This window comes from Pempheris klunzingeri, chromosome 17 (assembly GCF_042242105.1).
Source record: "Pempheris klunzingeri isolate RE-2024b chromosome 17, fPemKlu1.hap1, whole genome shotgun sequence".
NCBI classification, from domain to species: Eukaryota; Metazoa; Chordata; class Actinopteri; order Acropomatiformes; family Pempheridae; genus Pempheris; species Pempheris klunzingeri.
This window is the reverse complement of record NC_092028.1, coordinates 1,205,274-1,220,322: the sequence shown is the minus strand read 5'-3', so window position 1 is coordinate 1,220,322 and position 15,049 is coordinate 1,205,274. Positions and strand designations below refer to the sequence as shown.

At 44.0% G+C, this 15,049-nt stretch overlaps 1 protein-coding gene across 1 annotated transcript in view; it reads left to right on the top strand.

Annotated features, from left to right (window-relative positions):
• Positions 1 to 15,049, top strand: part of rapgefl1 (Rap guanine nucleotide exchange factor (GEF)-like 1) — a 35,137-nt gene that overhangs the window by 387 nt on the left and 19,701 nt on the right. The window contains exon 2 of the mRNA XM_070848434.1: positions 1,293 to 1,588. Within this exon, the coding sequence (XP_070704535.1) occupies positions 1,293 to 1,588 (296 nt within the window). The remainder of the gene's footprint in view (positions 1 to 1,292; positions 1,589 to 15,049) is intronic.

Here is a 15,049-nt window from a genome sequence, read left to right as displayed (position 1 = left end):
TGGTTCTACGTGCTGCTCGTCTGTCCAACGCTGGTTGAAATGTTTGACTTTTGTCCTGCACAGAAACGCTTCAACAGTCCTGAAGATATCTGATTACCAAACACCTTTAAAGATGGGGGGGGGGGGGGGGGGTGTACAGGAAACACGAACGTACGGAGACGTCCACGTTACGTCAGCTGATTGTGAGCAGGTCACACAGGCGACTGTAAGGTGTCGATCCGGCTGAACCTGTTTCACGTTTAGTTTTGCTCTGCTGCACTTCGAAGAGATCGGAGCCACATAACTCTGTTTGGTAATTAATCTATTTATCACAGTAGAAACGGTAAAATTGAAATAAAATTTAAAAAAACGTCCTCAATTTCGCAAAAAAGCTGCAAAGATGTTCTCGTCCCAAATGTGAGACGAGAGAAGTTCTGAGTCTTTATAACAAGAGGACATTGTTACCATGACGACATCCATCGGTTTGTGGACTGGTGGTTTGAAGCCTCAAAGTTGGCATTTTCAAAATCGCCATCTTGGTTTTGGAGCCAGAAGTAATGAATTAGATTTCCCCTCCTCTGATTGGCCAGGTTCAGACAGGACCCTCCTCTGATTGGTCAGTGAGCCTCTTCCTGGTGTATCTTCCTCTAAATGGACCATCATTGACTGTAAACTAGAGACTGAGAACAGAAACTGTTCACTGAGCTGATGAATCAGGAGAGAAGTCTCCTCATTTCCTCATTGACTTCCATCCAATCAGACTCCTGTTTGGAGCCAGTGGAGTCGCCCCCTGCTGGACACTAGAGAGGAAGCAGCTTTAAGGCTCCACTGTTCAGACCCTTTTGATTCCTTCAGTCCCAACATAGCGAACATTTTGAAGTCACATGACTGATCAGCTGATCTCGGCGTCTTCCTGGATGTTAACATCACCAGCTGACAATCAGTTTCTCTAATCAAGAACAAACTCCGTTAATCGTAGACGGTCGAGGCGACTGGTTTTGTCTCCGGTTCCCAACCTCGACTTCTTCTACTCAGTTTATTATCGTTTAATTAAGCTTCCAAATGAGTTCACATTGTCATTTTTCAGATGGAAACTACTGTCGTGAGAAAAACGAATGTAACAGCTAACCGATTGATTTTCTGTTGACTGATACTCGTTAGCTGCAGGCGTCGGTCATGTGATCACGACAGGAAACGCTTCGTCCCTTTAGTAGTTCAGCTAATCGTTGTTCACGTGTTGTCTGCGACTGACTTGCTGTTTATAAATGAAGATGTTTTTAAAACAGGTCTGTTTGACCTTTGACCCCCTGCAGCCCCGACAGTGAGGACCCCCCCTCCTGGCCCTCAGCCACAGGGACCGGTCTGGTCTCGGTGCCCAGCAGCGCTAACGGCTCCGGTTCTGGATCCGGTTCTGGTTCTGGAGGAGGAGACGTCCGCAGTCCGTCTCTGTCCAGCGACGAGCAGAGCTCCGAGGCCAGCCTGATCACAGAGACCAGCGGCGGGGGAGGAGGAGGAGGAGGGGGGACGCCTCTTCCTCCCGACACGCCGGACAACCTGACCCTCGCCGTGCTGGACAGCGTGGCGGGAAAACGTAACGTCCACTGTGCAGGTAAGACATCTGACCAGTTTTACAAAATAACATCAACCATGGCAGAGATGGTGTCTGAGTGACTGGTAGGTAGTAAAAGTGTTGGAACTGGTCCAGTAGATCACCTCAGCCAGCAGCCACCAAACGGGCTGCAATGGCTGCAACGTGATCCTTTGGGACAACTGCACCTGATCACAGTAGGTCCACTAAAAGAGCTTGTTTGATCCACTGACAGGCTCAGAGTGTTATTCTAAGTGTGTGACAGCATCATGGAAAGGATCCCTACAGAGAGAGACCTGGAAGATCCTTTTGGTTTAACCACAAACAGCACACACACCAGACTACATTCACTAAAACAGGGATTTTAGAGAACAGGACACAGGAGCTGCTGCTCTGCTGCTGCCTCCATCAGTCAGTGTATCTGTGTTATTGTGTGCTATGCAAATATCCCAGCTACCCCTTTAAAACCCTAAAGTCACACAATAACACAATCACACTACCTGATGGAGCAGCAGCAGAGCAGCAGCTCCTGTGTCCTGTTCTCTAAAATCCCTGTTTTAGTGAATGTAGTCTGGTGTGTGTGCTGTTTGTGGTTAAACCAAAACGATCTTCCAGGTCTCTCTCTGTAGGGATCCTTTCCATGATGCTGTCATGATGTTAGCTAGAGTTTTTAAAGCGTAAACATACATTTTAAATTAATTTATTAATGTAACCTAAAACCACACAATATAATGTAGTTAGCTAATGCTATGCTAACTGTTGGCTTTGGCTGTAACGCTTGTTCGCTAGTGTTGGTAGTAAGCTAGTTAGCTGGACGTGCTAACGTCAGCAGCTAACAAACACACGCTTTAATCCGTCCTTTACTCCAGCTGGTGCTTTTGGTCGTGTTTAACGTCCGACTACAGCGTCACGCTCGCCTGCTGTGGCTGATGCTAAGCTAACAAACGGTCAGTTGGCTGATTGTTTTAGCTCAAAAATAAAAAGGCTGAAAACCAAAGCTTGTTACAGTTTGAACGTTTAAGTGTGAGTATTGAACGTATGAAGTGAGACCGAACAGTGTTTTCATTAGACATCTACGGATCAATTCATCTGAAACTATTGTGATCATCAATCATCATCATTTATGGAATGAGCGAAAAATGATGCAAGTTTCTCAGAATTTTATATCAATAACGGGATATCTTTGGATTTTGAACAAAGTAGAACACCTGATTTCATGAACCAAACAAGTGATCGGTTAATTGAGAAGATTAATTGATCATGTAATGATTATATACACGTGTGGCGTGCAAACCCCCCCGTCCAGTCAGCTGCTGCAGGAGAATGAATCAAATCCGTCGTCTCCGTCTCGGCTCGAGTCAGAAAAAACTCTCGACGGGTTCTGTGAGAAAATATCGTCTCCTTCAGATTCAGAAACAAGTTCCCATATTTTCTGCAGTTCATTTCATACACACTGCAGCCTGAGTGTGTGTGTGTGTGTGTGTGTGTGTGAGTGAGTGTGTGTGAGTGTGTGTGTGTGTGTGTGTGTGTGGTTACATAATCGCTGCCGTCCTCTTTCAGAAAGGCAGCCTGCTTATTACAGCTGAAGTGGGTGTGTGCATGCATGCGTGTACATATGTGTTCCTGCAGGAATGTGTGTGTGTGTGTGTGTGTGTGTGCAGCAGTGATTGCTGCCTGCCTGAAGCTGCAGGGTGTGTTCGAGTGTTTGTGTCCACGTTTCACTCGCTCCTTACGTTGTATTTTTCCAGAAACATACATTTTTTGGGGGAGAAAACAACAAGATATTTTAAAATGGTGCTTTTTCAGAAATATTATTTATATTTAAGGATATTTATTGAAATGTTTATGAAATCCTAAAATGGAATATTATATAAAAATATTATATAAATCTTAAATACACATTTATTTGTTAATATATGTATTAAATGTTTCATTACATATTTTGTAATATGTAACATTTTAATATCTGGGTATTATAAAATATTGAAACATTTTATTTATACAATATTTTGATATGTAATATTTTAAAAAGTAATAGTAATAGCATAGTATTTAAAAATAACTTACAATGAAAAAATAGTAGTAATAATAAAGTAGTAATAGTTTTTTTCCCAAGATTCAAAGACTTGTAAAATATCCTAAAATAAAGAATATGTTTGCAGTAAATGCTTCATGTCTTACAGAAATCTGAGAAGTGACAACATATTTTGATGTAAAATATAAAAGATACAAATGTATGTGGAGCATCCTAAAAATAGATATATGTATATATAAGTATATAAGTAGTGTAAGTGTTGTATATGTTTAAAAAATATAATATCATTTCTACTGTACATACATGTATATACTATTATATAACTGCTGTTGACAGTTTAGCATGCTACCTGGATTATCTTCCCATTCTGTTAGTGACTGTAAGTGACCCCCCCAGTGGTCAGAGGGTCCCTCAGTGACCCCCCCAGTGGTCACAGGGTCCCTCAGTGACCCCCCCAGTGGTCAGAGGGTCCCCCAGTGACCCCCCCCCCCCCAGTGGTCACAGGGTCCCTCAGTGACCCCCCCTCACTGAGTCTCCAGGTCAGCAGATTACCAGAAAACATTTCACTGTCCAGTCCTGCTCTGCTAACACGATGCTAGCTAGCATTAGCACTGCGCTCTGACAGCTCACCTAGCTAACGTTAGCTTATAGCCTGTAAGTTAGCTTACATTAGCCCAGTCAGTGCAGCCTGAGCTCCAACCAGGAAGTGTTAGCAGCCAATAGAGAACCCAGAGCCACTAGAACCTGTTTATGCAATTATTAGCTACAGAGGATGAGCGCTAACAGGCTCGCTAACACTGTCCTGTCCTGCATGTGCTGCTAACATCAGGCTACAGCTGCTGATATTAAATTCATTAAAGTAAAACTGGTTTGGCTTTGTGCCCCTGAAGTAAGCTAAGCTAACACGGGGTCAGTAAACACAGACCTCGTTTCACACTCATATAACAATAGCATATAGCGTTAGCATGTAGCTTGGAGCCATGAATCCCTTCTAACCAACTACCAACCAACTACACGGCGTCTGGGTTGCAGCGTGTTAGTAATTTAAAGTGGATAGTTAAAGAGGTGTGATGGTGGGAGCTGCTCTGGATGACGTGTTGCCGATCTGATGTATAGCAACATGCTAATTAGCCCTGACATGGTGTTAGCTGGTTAGCATGCTGTGAGCTGCTACAGGGAGCTGTGCTCAGTGTGTGGGTGCAGGTGGGGGAGATGAAGTGAAACTGCACCAGGGTTCATCTGCAGAAACGGTGTGTACTTGTAGCAGCAGAGCACTGACCTCAGACCAGCGGCAACACTCAGTTTTCTGCAGGTGATTAACCAACAGGTGAGCTGAAACCTGACACCATGAAGCTCTGACTGCTTTCACTCTCCTGTAACGTGTCGGTCAGACACATTCATTAAGTGCAGGTAAACCATTTAGTGATGCATTTGATCTTTTTATTTACACTAGGGATGTTATTCCAGGCTTTGTCGAATACTCGATTCTGATTGGTCGATTACGGCGTCCTGCAGTCTGTTATTTCTGTATAACAGACACAGTTCTGATGCCAAATTAATGATTTCTAATACGCAGGATAACCTGCAGACCTGCAGACCTGCAGACGGCCGCACATCATCCCTCACTCAGTGACCTTTAATTTGATCCTGAAGCCGCTTGTAAAGTCTGTTTCAGTATAAACTGTGCAGAGGAGTCATTGATCCCTCTGATGATCGGTGACGCAGACTGATCAGCTATGTGAAGGTGAACTGAGGCACAAAGGTTCAGATTTGTAGAGCGAACAGGCGGAATGATAAATCCCTTGGACAGTTCAGAGTTGAACGTCTCTCTCGACTTTTCCTGCCGTTTGTTCTTCACGTCTCAAAGTAAAGCAGAAAGACAGCAGAGACGTTACTGATGGAGACAAACACACAGCGTCTCAAAACCTTACTGAGAAACATCACATCAATATTCACGTTCTGACACCAGATACAATCCAAATATGTACATGAAGCATTTTGTTAAAGAGCCCCTCCAGTCTTGTCTTAAGGTAATTAATAATGTTTCTAATAAGGTTTTTCTGAAAAATGAGTTCCCTTACCTTGTTAGATCCAGAAAGTGTCATCTCCTCCTCTTCCTCCTCCTCCTCCTCCTCTTCCTCCTCCCTCGTTACAGATAGTCCCCACCCCCAATTCAGTTCACATTAACAAAAACACAAAAACATCAGCGACCGATGACGTTAACAACCAGACAGATCACGTTAAACGTCGGAGACAGATCACGTTAAACATCGGAGACCGATCACGCTAAACATCGGAGACAGATCACGCTAAACATCGGAGACAGATCACGCTAAACATCGGAGACAGATCACGTTAAACTCCTGAAAACACGTAGTGAAACCTAGCTAGCATGCCGAAGGACTACAAATACGTACACCTGACTCCTCCTCTGGCTAGCAACGCTGAGGCAGGTGCAGGAAGTGATGGGAGAAGCTATGAACATGACTGGTTCCTCATTATTTTGCTCCTGATGTGACACGTAGCGTTTTGTCATCATACGTAAGTCGGTATCATGATCACGTTAGCTAGTAAAGCAAACTAACATATCCACTCTGTATTTCGCTAGCGATAACGTTAGCAAGTGAGTAGCCAAACGAGCCTTTTTTTGAGCTAATGTGGACCTTGTGTTGGATGCTAAGCTAGCATTAGCTAGCGAGGCACACTGTTGGCGCTGTAGGGGAACCAAAGAGAGGCGACGCACATAAACGTCACTTCCTTTTGATTTCCGTGGTCCCTTTTTATAAGTTTGTTCACACATTAATAACAAGGAGATTATTACATGTGAACTGTCACACATAAAACCTTCAAATTGTCTTTGGCCACAGAACAAAAGCAGAAACGTGTTTTGATTGTGTTTATTAGAACTCTGTTTCAGTCTAAATGTGCAGCGTTGGTCTGCTGTCGTCATCCTGCTGCAGAAACTGTCCAGTTTCTCACAGAATGAGTCAAAGCTGATAAATTATGGATCGTCTGAGGCGGCTGTCCTGTTGGAGGGGAACAAACACTGTGTCCATGAAATATATCCAATATTTATCTGTGCATTTCTCTCCATGTTTTGAATGTTCACATGAAGATCTAATTCACTTTAATTTGACGAGTTTTATGTGATGATTCTTTCTTTGCAGTGTTGGAAAGTAAAGACACCATGAGGGGGGAAATAGTTTTTCTCATATTTATGACACATTATCTGAGTCTGCAACTTGTGATTGCTGTCATGAATGGGCTGAAAGAGATTCAGGCTGCGACCATATAAAATGGTGACTAATATGGAGGGATGCGATACGATGACATCTTTAAGGCAGTTTAGTAAACAAGATGGCTGCTGCTGGTGTGGAACGTTCTGTTCAGTAATAGATATAAAAATAACTATAAGTAGTCGCTGTATTTCAGGTATTTTCACTGCATTACCGTCAGACAGTTCACTTTCCACCGGGGAGCTTAAGCCCTTACGTCCATCTGTGCTCTCGTCAAAACCACCAGACTGCATTGACGAAAACAGAGGATTGACCTCTCAGCACAAAGGAGTTGCAGGACTAGTTTCTGCAACTTTGGTCACACAATAAAACAAACTAATACACAATCAGCAGACCAGCAGCTCCTGTGTTCTGTGAGGTTAAATGACTGTTTTTATCAGTGGAGTCTGGTGGCTTTGAAGGATGATAAAGTGGCGTTGGTTCCCTGTCAGAAAGGGCTGTTGGATGCGATGTAAAGCGTGTAAAATATAACATGGCGCACGCTTAAACTTTCGGAGGCTGAAATCCTCCCTGCCTCCGTCTGCAGCAGTACATTTCTTATCTCGGTGCTAAGGGCGTGCCGACCGCCATCTCCTGTATGTGATACACTGACTGGAGAAGGAGCTCAGACAACCACACTTCAAATAACTACGTCTGCTTTGGTTATTAAGAAATGTGTTTCCGTACCTTCGACAGGATTTGTTAAGTTTGTCACATTTCATTGCTCTGATTGATTGTAGGTATTTTGGTCTGTGCCCGTTGATAGAAATTGAAATTGAGAGAGGCGATGCCAGGCTAATGAAACAGACTAACCTTTGGTTATAAAATGACCTGACAAAAGCAGTGATTTTAGCTCACAGAACACAGGAGCTGCTCGTCTACAGCTGCCTCAGTCGGTGGATTCAGTGTTGGTATAGTCCTGTGTCCTGTTCTCTAAAACCCCTGTTTTAGTGAATGTAGTCTGGTGTGTGTGCTGTTTGTGGTTAAACCAAAAGGATCTTCCAGGTCTCTCTCTGTAGGGATCCTTTCCATGATGCTGTCACACACTTAGAATAACACTCTGAGCCTGTCAGTGGATCAAACAAGCTCTTTTAGTGGACCTACTGTGATCAGGTGCAGTTGTCCCAAAGGATCACGTTGCAGCCATTGCAGCCCGTTTAGTGGCTGCTGGCTGAGGTGATCTACTGGACCAGTTCTGGCTGAGGTGATCTACTGGACCAGTTCCAACACTTTTAGCACCTACCAGTAGTACTCAGACTCCAGGATGAGGACACAGAGGATCATGGAGTTCTCCTTTCAATGACAAATTGTTAGTTATAGTTTGATGATAGTCATGTGATGCCCCTGCGTGTGAAGGACAGACTTGTTCTGTTTCAGTGAATCTGACAGATTTTCTTCAGGCTAAAAGTTCGACTGTTCTGTGAGAAGGAAAATCACTTCACAACACAGCAGCACATCCTACGGCGGCCCAGAAGGGACAGAAAATCTGTGCCACCAAAAGAATCAAACTGAAAATGGGATGAAATGTGAGCATAACAGAAGCGTTTCAGCAGTCAAAGTGAACTTTAAAGAGCGTTGCCTGCTCAGAGCAGCTGCTGATTTCTCATCCTGTTACACAAACAAGTAAAGAAGTAGTGAGCTGGAGTCCAAAGGTCTGCGATTACTGAGTGTTTGTGAGGGGCGTCTGTTGTTTTTCACTTTCAGGAGACACAACAGTTCAGTGTTTGTTCTCACAGAGGATTAGATTAACGCACCGAGTTCATTTTAGAGGAAAGAAAGGGGTGAAGTGTGACTCGTCAGGGACCTGCTGCTGGGCTTAAAAACATGTTATTGACCTGAACCCCTGATGTCAGACATCTTGCTGTTACTGGGAGTGAAAGCCTTTAATGGACTACAAATGATGAGAGGTGGTACTTTATGGACTACAAATGTACCAGTAGAGAGGCCTAACCCCTCCCCCCCTGGTGGACCACCATGGGACCTTATTTTGGAGAATATATGTACGGTCGTCAACAGCGAGAGATAATTAATTAAAAACTACCCGTTTGAGTTGTTCCATAAAATCACACATGATGTTTGTCAGTTTAAAAGATAAATTGTATCATTTAGTTTTTCTCAAACGATATACATCACATGCTAGCTAGCTTAACAGTGTTTCACACAGCTACTGACCATTTAGCATCAGCTGACAGGACATGAAGCTAACATGACATTAGCGGTTTTAAGCTCCTGATCTTTTAACATCAGCTAACATGACATTAGCGGTTATAGGGCATGAAGCTAACATGACATAAGGACACTTAAGCTAGTGGCTCTTAAAAATCAGCTGTGCTACAGTATTTCTGTACAGTTTGTCAGCTAACTGGACACTAGGCTAATTTAGTGCTAAGCTACCAGCAATATAAAGTCAGCCAAAGGGCCACAAAGCTAATATGGCATTAGCATTGCAAAGCTACCAGTAATCAGATGCTAATATAACATTAGCAGTATAAAGCTAGCGGTGGGTCATTGTCAGGTAACAGAGCATGAAGCAAAAATTAGCATTAGCCATGTTAAACTACTGGCAGGTATAAAAGGCTTATTGAACACAAGTCTAAACACATTAGCATTAAAGCACTAAAGCTAAGACAACATAAGCGATGTTAAACTACTAGTAGCTCATCAGCTAATAGGACACAATGCTCACATAGCATTAGCAGTGCTACTCTACTGGTAGCTGACTAATGTGCGCTACCAGGACACGTGGCTAATGTAACGTTGGCTGCGTCCAGTTACCGGTGGTTCATTATTGGCTAACAGAACATAAAGCTAACATAGCCGTAGTGCAACATTAGCTTTCAGGTCAAGTTGAAGCACCTTTACTGTTTGTTAGCTTAGCACAAAGCAGGAGAAGAATTCACAGAAAAGACTCATCTTCCAGATTTAGGAGGTGGGGGTCTGTGTGCGCCTGTGGGGGTCAGACGGGGTTTAATGGGGGCTACATGTGATTAACGAGACCAGAGAGACGCTGTGTGTTCATGTCTCCGTCAGACCAACAGAGTCTGAGCCCACGTTATCCTGGTCTCATGTGTTTCCGCCTCCACGGCCGGAAAATTACACAGTGTTTCATATTTAATTACTGCAGAGTCTGACTCACACACACTCACACACACACACACACACACACACACACTCACACACACACTCACACACACACACACACACTCACACACACACACACACACACACACACACACACACACACACACTCACACACACTAACAAATATATATGAATTTTAATGTACATTAGTCCTGATGTCCTTCATGTTTGAGGTCACCTGTTCAGTGATGATGGATTCTCACCTGTCTGGTTTTACCTTAGTTTGGGAATGTCTCTCTCTCTCACACACACACACACACACACACACACACACACACACACACACACACACACTCCTGATTTTTCACACAAAAACGCTTCAAAAAACAACAGAAATGTATTTTCAGATTTATTCAGGATTTTAAATGAGTTTCAGTTCAAATGGAATGAACGGCTCACGGTGGACCTCTGACGAACGTTAGATTATTGTAAAACCACAAACACATTGAACGTCTTCATATCTGACGCCTTTTTATTCTGTTTGAGTGATCCGTCAGAGATTCTGACTGCAGCTATTCACCTAAAGTAAGTGGTGTGTATTTGTGCAGCACCTGCTCAAAGCTCTTGGACTGAGGATAAGGCCCTCGATGCCGGTCGGACCGTTTTGGTGCACTGAACTCTTTATGGGTCACATGACGAAACAGGAAGTTGTGGACACCTGGTCAGAATAACCTCACAGCCCCCGCTGAGGGGAAAGCTGGATTAAAACGCCACTGGCTTCCCATGATGCACTTTGAGTGTTTGTTTTGAAATCCTGTCCAGTCAGTGTGTGTGTGTGTGTGTGTGTGTGTGTGTGTGTGTGCAGTAAGACTGAACCTTGAACCACGATTATCTACATCTAGGTTACAACTGTATTACAGTGCTCAGGTGTTCTACACATTGTTCAGCAGGTTTTATTGTAATAACTCGTTGCTTTTACCTTTTGCTCTTTCATCAAACATCACGTAGTCGTCAGTTCAGTCATTTCAGAGTATAAATGATGGGTTTGACTTTATCGGCCTGCTGTGGTGTGACGTCTTTACCGTCAGGACACGATTAGAGACGAGGTCTGACTCCGCCGTCTGAAACTGTCACACCCTCCCAGATTATCACGTATTATAAACACACAGTTAACCGACGCGCTGAAGACGCCAACATGAGCCTCGCCAGCTGCTCTACGCAGAGGATTTTAAATAAAGCTTTGGGAAAACACCAACAATCAGCCACATCTGTCTCCCATCCCATAATATTATCACTGTGTGTGTGTGTGTGTAAACAGCTGCCGAGCAGGTAAAACAGGCGTGACAGTTTCATAAAAGAGAAACAAACCTGCCAAAGCTTCTTACCTAACACACACACGTGAACGCACTCTGAGGCCGGCACACAGGCGTGTTGAGGCAGGCAGGTGTGTAGGTGAGGCCGTGTTACCTGTGGAGCAGAATGTAAATATCATTTCTACTGAATGAAGTCTTTACCGCCAAGTTGTGTGTGATTCACTTTATATTGTGTGAGAGTGTGTGAGAGTGTGTGAGAGTGTGTGAGCTCATCTTTTGAACTGATTCCCCTGAAAAACAAAGTCCTAACTGATCCCAGCTTGTTATTAAAGTCAAGCTAGTTTAAGACTTAGCAAATCATTGGTCAGCTACATTATTTTGCTAACGTTAGCCGCTTTACGGTACTGTTCTTCAAACATGGTTTAACTAATCCAGGCTAACAAGCAGTTATCAGGCTGAACTTAAACTGTTAATTCTCATTAATGATCAGTCTGTTAGCGTGATATCATAAACTGGGACCTGTTAGCTTTAGCCTCAGTCTGTTAGCATGGTATCATAAACTGGGACCTGTTAGCTTTAGCCTCAGTCTGTCAGCGTGATATCATAAACTGGGACCTGTTAGCTTTAGCCTCAGTCTGTTAGCGTGATATCATAAACTGGGACCTGTTAGCTTTAGCCTCAGTCCGTTAGCGTGATATCATAAACTGGCACCTGTTAGCTTTAGCCTCAGTCCGTTAGCGTGATATCATAAACTGGGACCTGTTAGCTTTAGCCTCAGTCTGTTAGCGTGATATCATAAACTGGGACCTGTTAGCTTTAGCCTCAGTCCGTTAGCGTGATATCATAAACTGGGACCTGTTAGCTTTAGCCTCAGTCCGTTAGCGTGATATCATAAACTGGGACCTGTTAGCTTTAGCCTCAGTCCGTTAGCGTGATATCATAAACTGGGACCTGTTAGCTTTAGCCTCAGTCTGTCAGCGTGATATCATAAACTGGGACCTGTTAGCTTTAGCCTCAGTCCGTTAGCGTGATATCATAAACTGGGACCTGTTAGCTTTAGCCTCAGTCTGTCAGCGTGATATCATAAACTGGGACCTGTTAGCTTTAGCAGTGGATGACTCCTGATGCTGCTTTATTAACCAAACCACTGCAGACGAGTGGAGGAAGAAAATGAGCGAGGCGGTGTGACAGGGCCGATCTGTGTGGGAGGAGGACGATGCTGAGAAAGAGAGAAAGAATTCTCTTTAGAAGAAGAAGAAGAAGTGAACAAGCTGCCCACTCGTTCACCTTCGTCTTCCTCGGCCTCTGAGCTGCAGCTTTCCCTCGTTCAACTTCCTTTTCGTTGAAGATGTCGGTGGAGTGTGTGTTTTATTTGTGCATCGTATGAACATGCATGGTGTGTGTGTGAGTGTGTGTGTGTGTGTGTGTGTGTGAGTGTGTGTGCAGATACATAAGAGGCTCTTTAGCACCTGTTCACATAGCAACCATCTCTCAACAAGACATTTGGAGAAGAGGAGTGGGAGGAAGAGAAGGAGGGAGGGAGAGAGAGCAGAGGAGGAGGGAGGAAAAACACAAAAAGACTCAAATTAGAGGCTTTAGACTGAAATCCAGCAAGAAAACCTTCAACTTCGCTCCAGAAAAATATAAACTCAGCTTGTTTTTGTTTCTCTCAGCAATACTTGAATGTAATTAAGAACATTTGCTCAAGTACTGCACCTCTTAACGGGTAACAACAACACTAACTAACTAACTAAGTGATGAGGGCAGCGGTAGACTAGCAGCTCCTGTGTTCTGAGAGGTCAAATTACCACCAGACTCCATTGACAAAAGCAGTCATTTTACTCTGGAGTTGCTGGTCTACTGCTGCCGTGATCGGTCACTGTGTTTGTGTTATTGTGTGACTTTGGTGTTTTAAAGGGTTAGTTTGGATCCAACACAATAATTTGTTTAACACACAATAATGCAAACTAACCAAAAGACCAACTATTCCCATGTTCTGCAAGATAAAATCACTTTTTTTCCCAGTGGAGTCTGGTGTGCTTAAAAACACCAGAGTCACTGCTCAGCCTCAACCCCTGCCAACCACATCTACATATACCGTGCAGAAGCACCTGTGTGACATCTGGTCCGTCCCTGAAACGTCCAAACTCGTCGTATTGACGCTTCTTGTTCTGAAATGGTGTTTTTCTCGTGTCGCTCTATTAGCCAGTCTCTCTCTCTCTCTCTGTGGCTGTGGGCGTTCTTTACATCCCATTTGGATTCGGTTGGTTTTCTCTCCTCTTCCTCCCACGTTCACACTCTTTCACTCCGTCCCCCCTCCACACTCGTCTTCCTCCCTGCTGCTTCCTTCTCCAATGGTTTCTACTGCTGATCCACTAAATGTCTCTGTGTTTCCTCCACAGGCTTCAGATCTAATAAGACCAGACAGAAGAGATCAGACAGCATAGAATCATATCAAATCATCAGACTTTTACTGTGACGCAAGCTCTACTGTCCTCTACTGCGTCTCTACTGTGTCTCTACTGCGTCTCTACTGTCCTCTACTGTGTCTCTACTGTCCTACTGCATCTCTACTGTCCTCTACTGCGTCTCTACTGTCCTCTACTGCATCTCTACTGTCCTCTACTGCGTCTCTACTGTGTCTCTACTGTCTTCTACTGTGTCTCTACTATCCTCTACTGCATCTCTACTGTCCTCTACTGCGTCTCTACTGCGTCTCTACTGTCCTCTACTGTGTCTCTACTGTGTCTCTACTGTCCTCTACTGTGTCTCTACTATCCTCTACTGCATCTCTACTGTGTCTCTACTGCATCTCTCCTGTCCTCTACTGCGTCTCTACTATCCTCTACTGCGTCTTTACTGTCCTCTACTGCGTCTCTACTATCCTCTACTGCATCTCTACTGTGTCTCTACTGCGTCTCTACTGTCCTCTACTGTCCTCTACTGCATCTCTACTGTGTCTCTACTGCGTCTCTACTGTCCTCTACTGTCCTCTACTGCATCTCTACTGCGTCTCTACTGTCCTCTACTGCGTCTCTACTGCGTCTCTACTGTCCTCTACTGCGTCTCTACTGCGTCTCTACTGTGTCTCTACTGCATCTCTACTGCGTCTCTACTGTGTCTCTACTGCATCTCTATTGCATTTCTACTGTCCTCTACTGCATCTCTACTGTCCTCTATTGCATCTCTACTGTGTCTCTACTGCATCTCAACTGTCCTCTACTGCATCTCTACTGTCCTCTACTGCGTCTCTATTGCATTTCTACTGTGTCTCTACTGTCCTCTACTGCATCTCTACTGCATCTCTACTATCCTCAACTGCATCTCTACTGTGTCTCTACTGCATCTCTATTGCATCTCTACTGCGTCTCTACTGTGTCTCTACTGTCCTCTACTGCATCTCTACTGTGTCTCTACTGCATTTCTACTGTCCTCTACTGCATCTCTACTGTCCTCTATTGCATCTCTACTGTGTTTCTACTGCATCTCTACTGTGTCTCTACTGCATCTCTACTGTCCTCTACTGCATCTCTACTGTGTCTCTACTGCATCTCTACTGTGTCTCTACTGCATCTCTACTGTGTCTATTGCATCTCTACTGTGTCTCTACTGCATTTCTACTGTCCTCTACTGTATCTGTACTGTCCTCTATTGCATCTCTACTGTGTCTCTACTGTCCTCTACTGCATCTCTACTGCGTATCTACTGTGTCTCTACTGTCTTCTACTGCATCTCTACTGTGTCTCTACTGTCCTCTACTACATCTCTACTGTGTCTC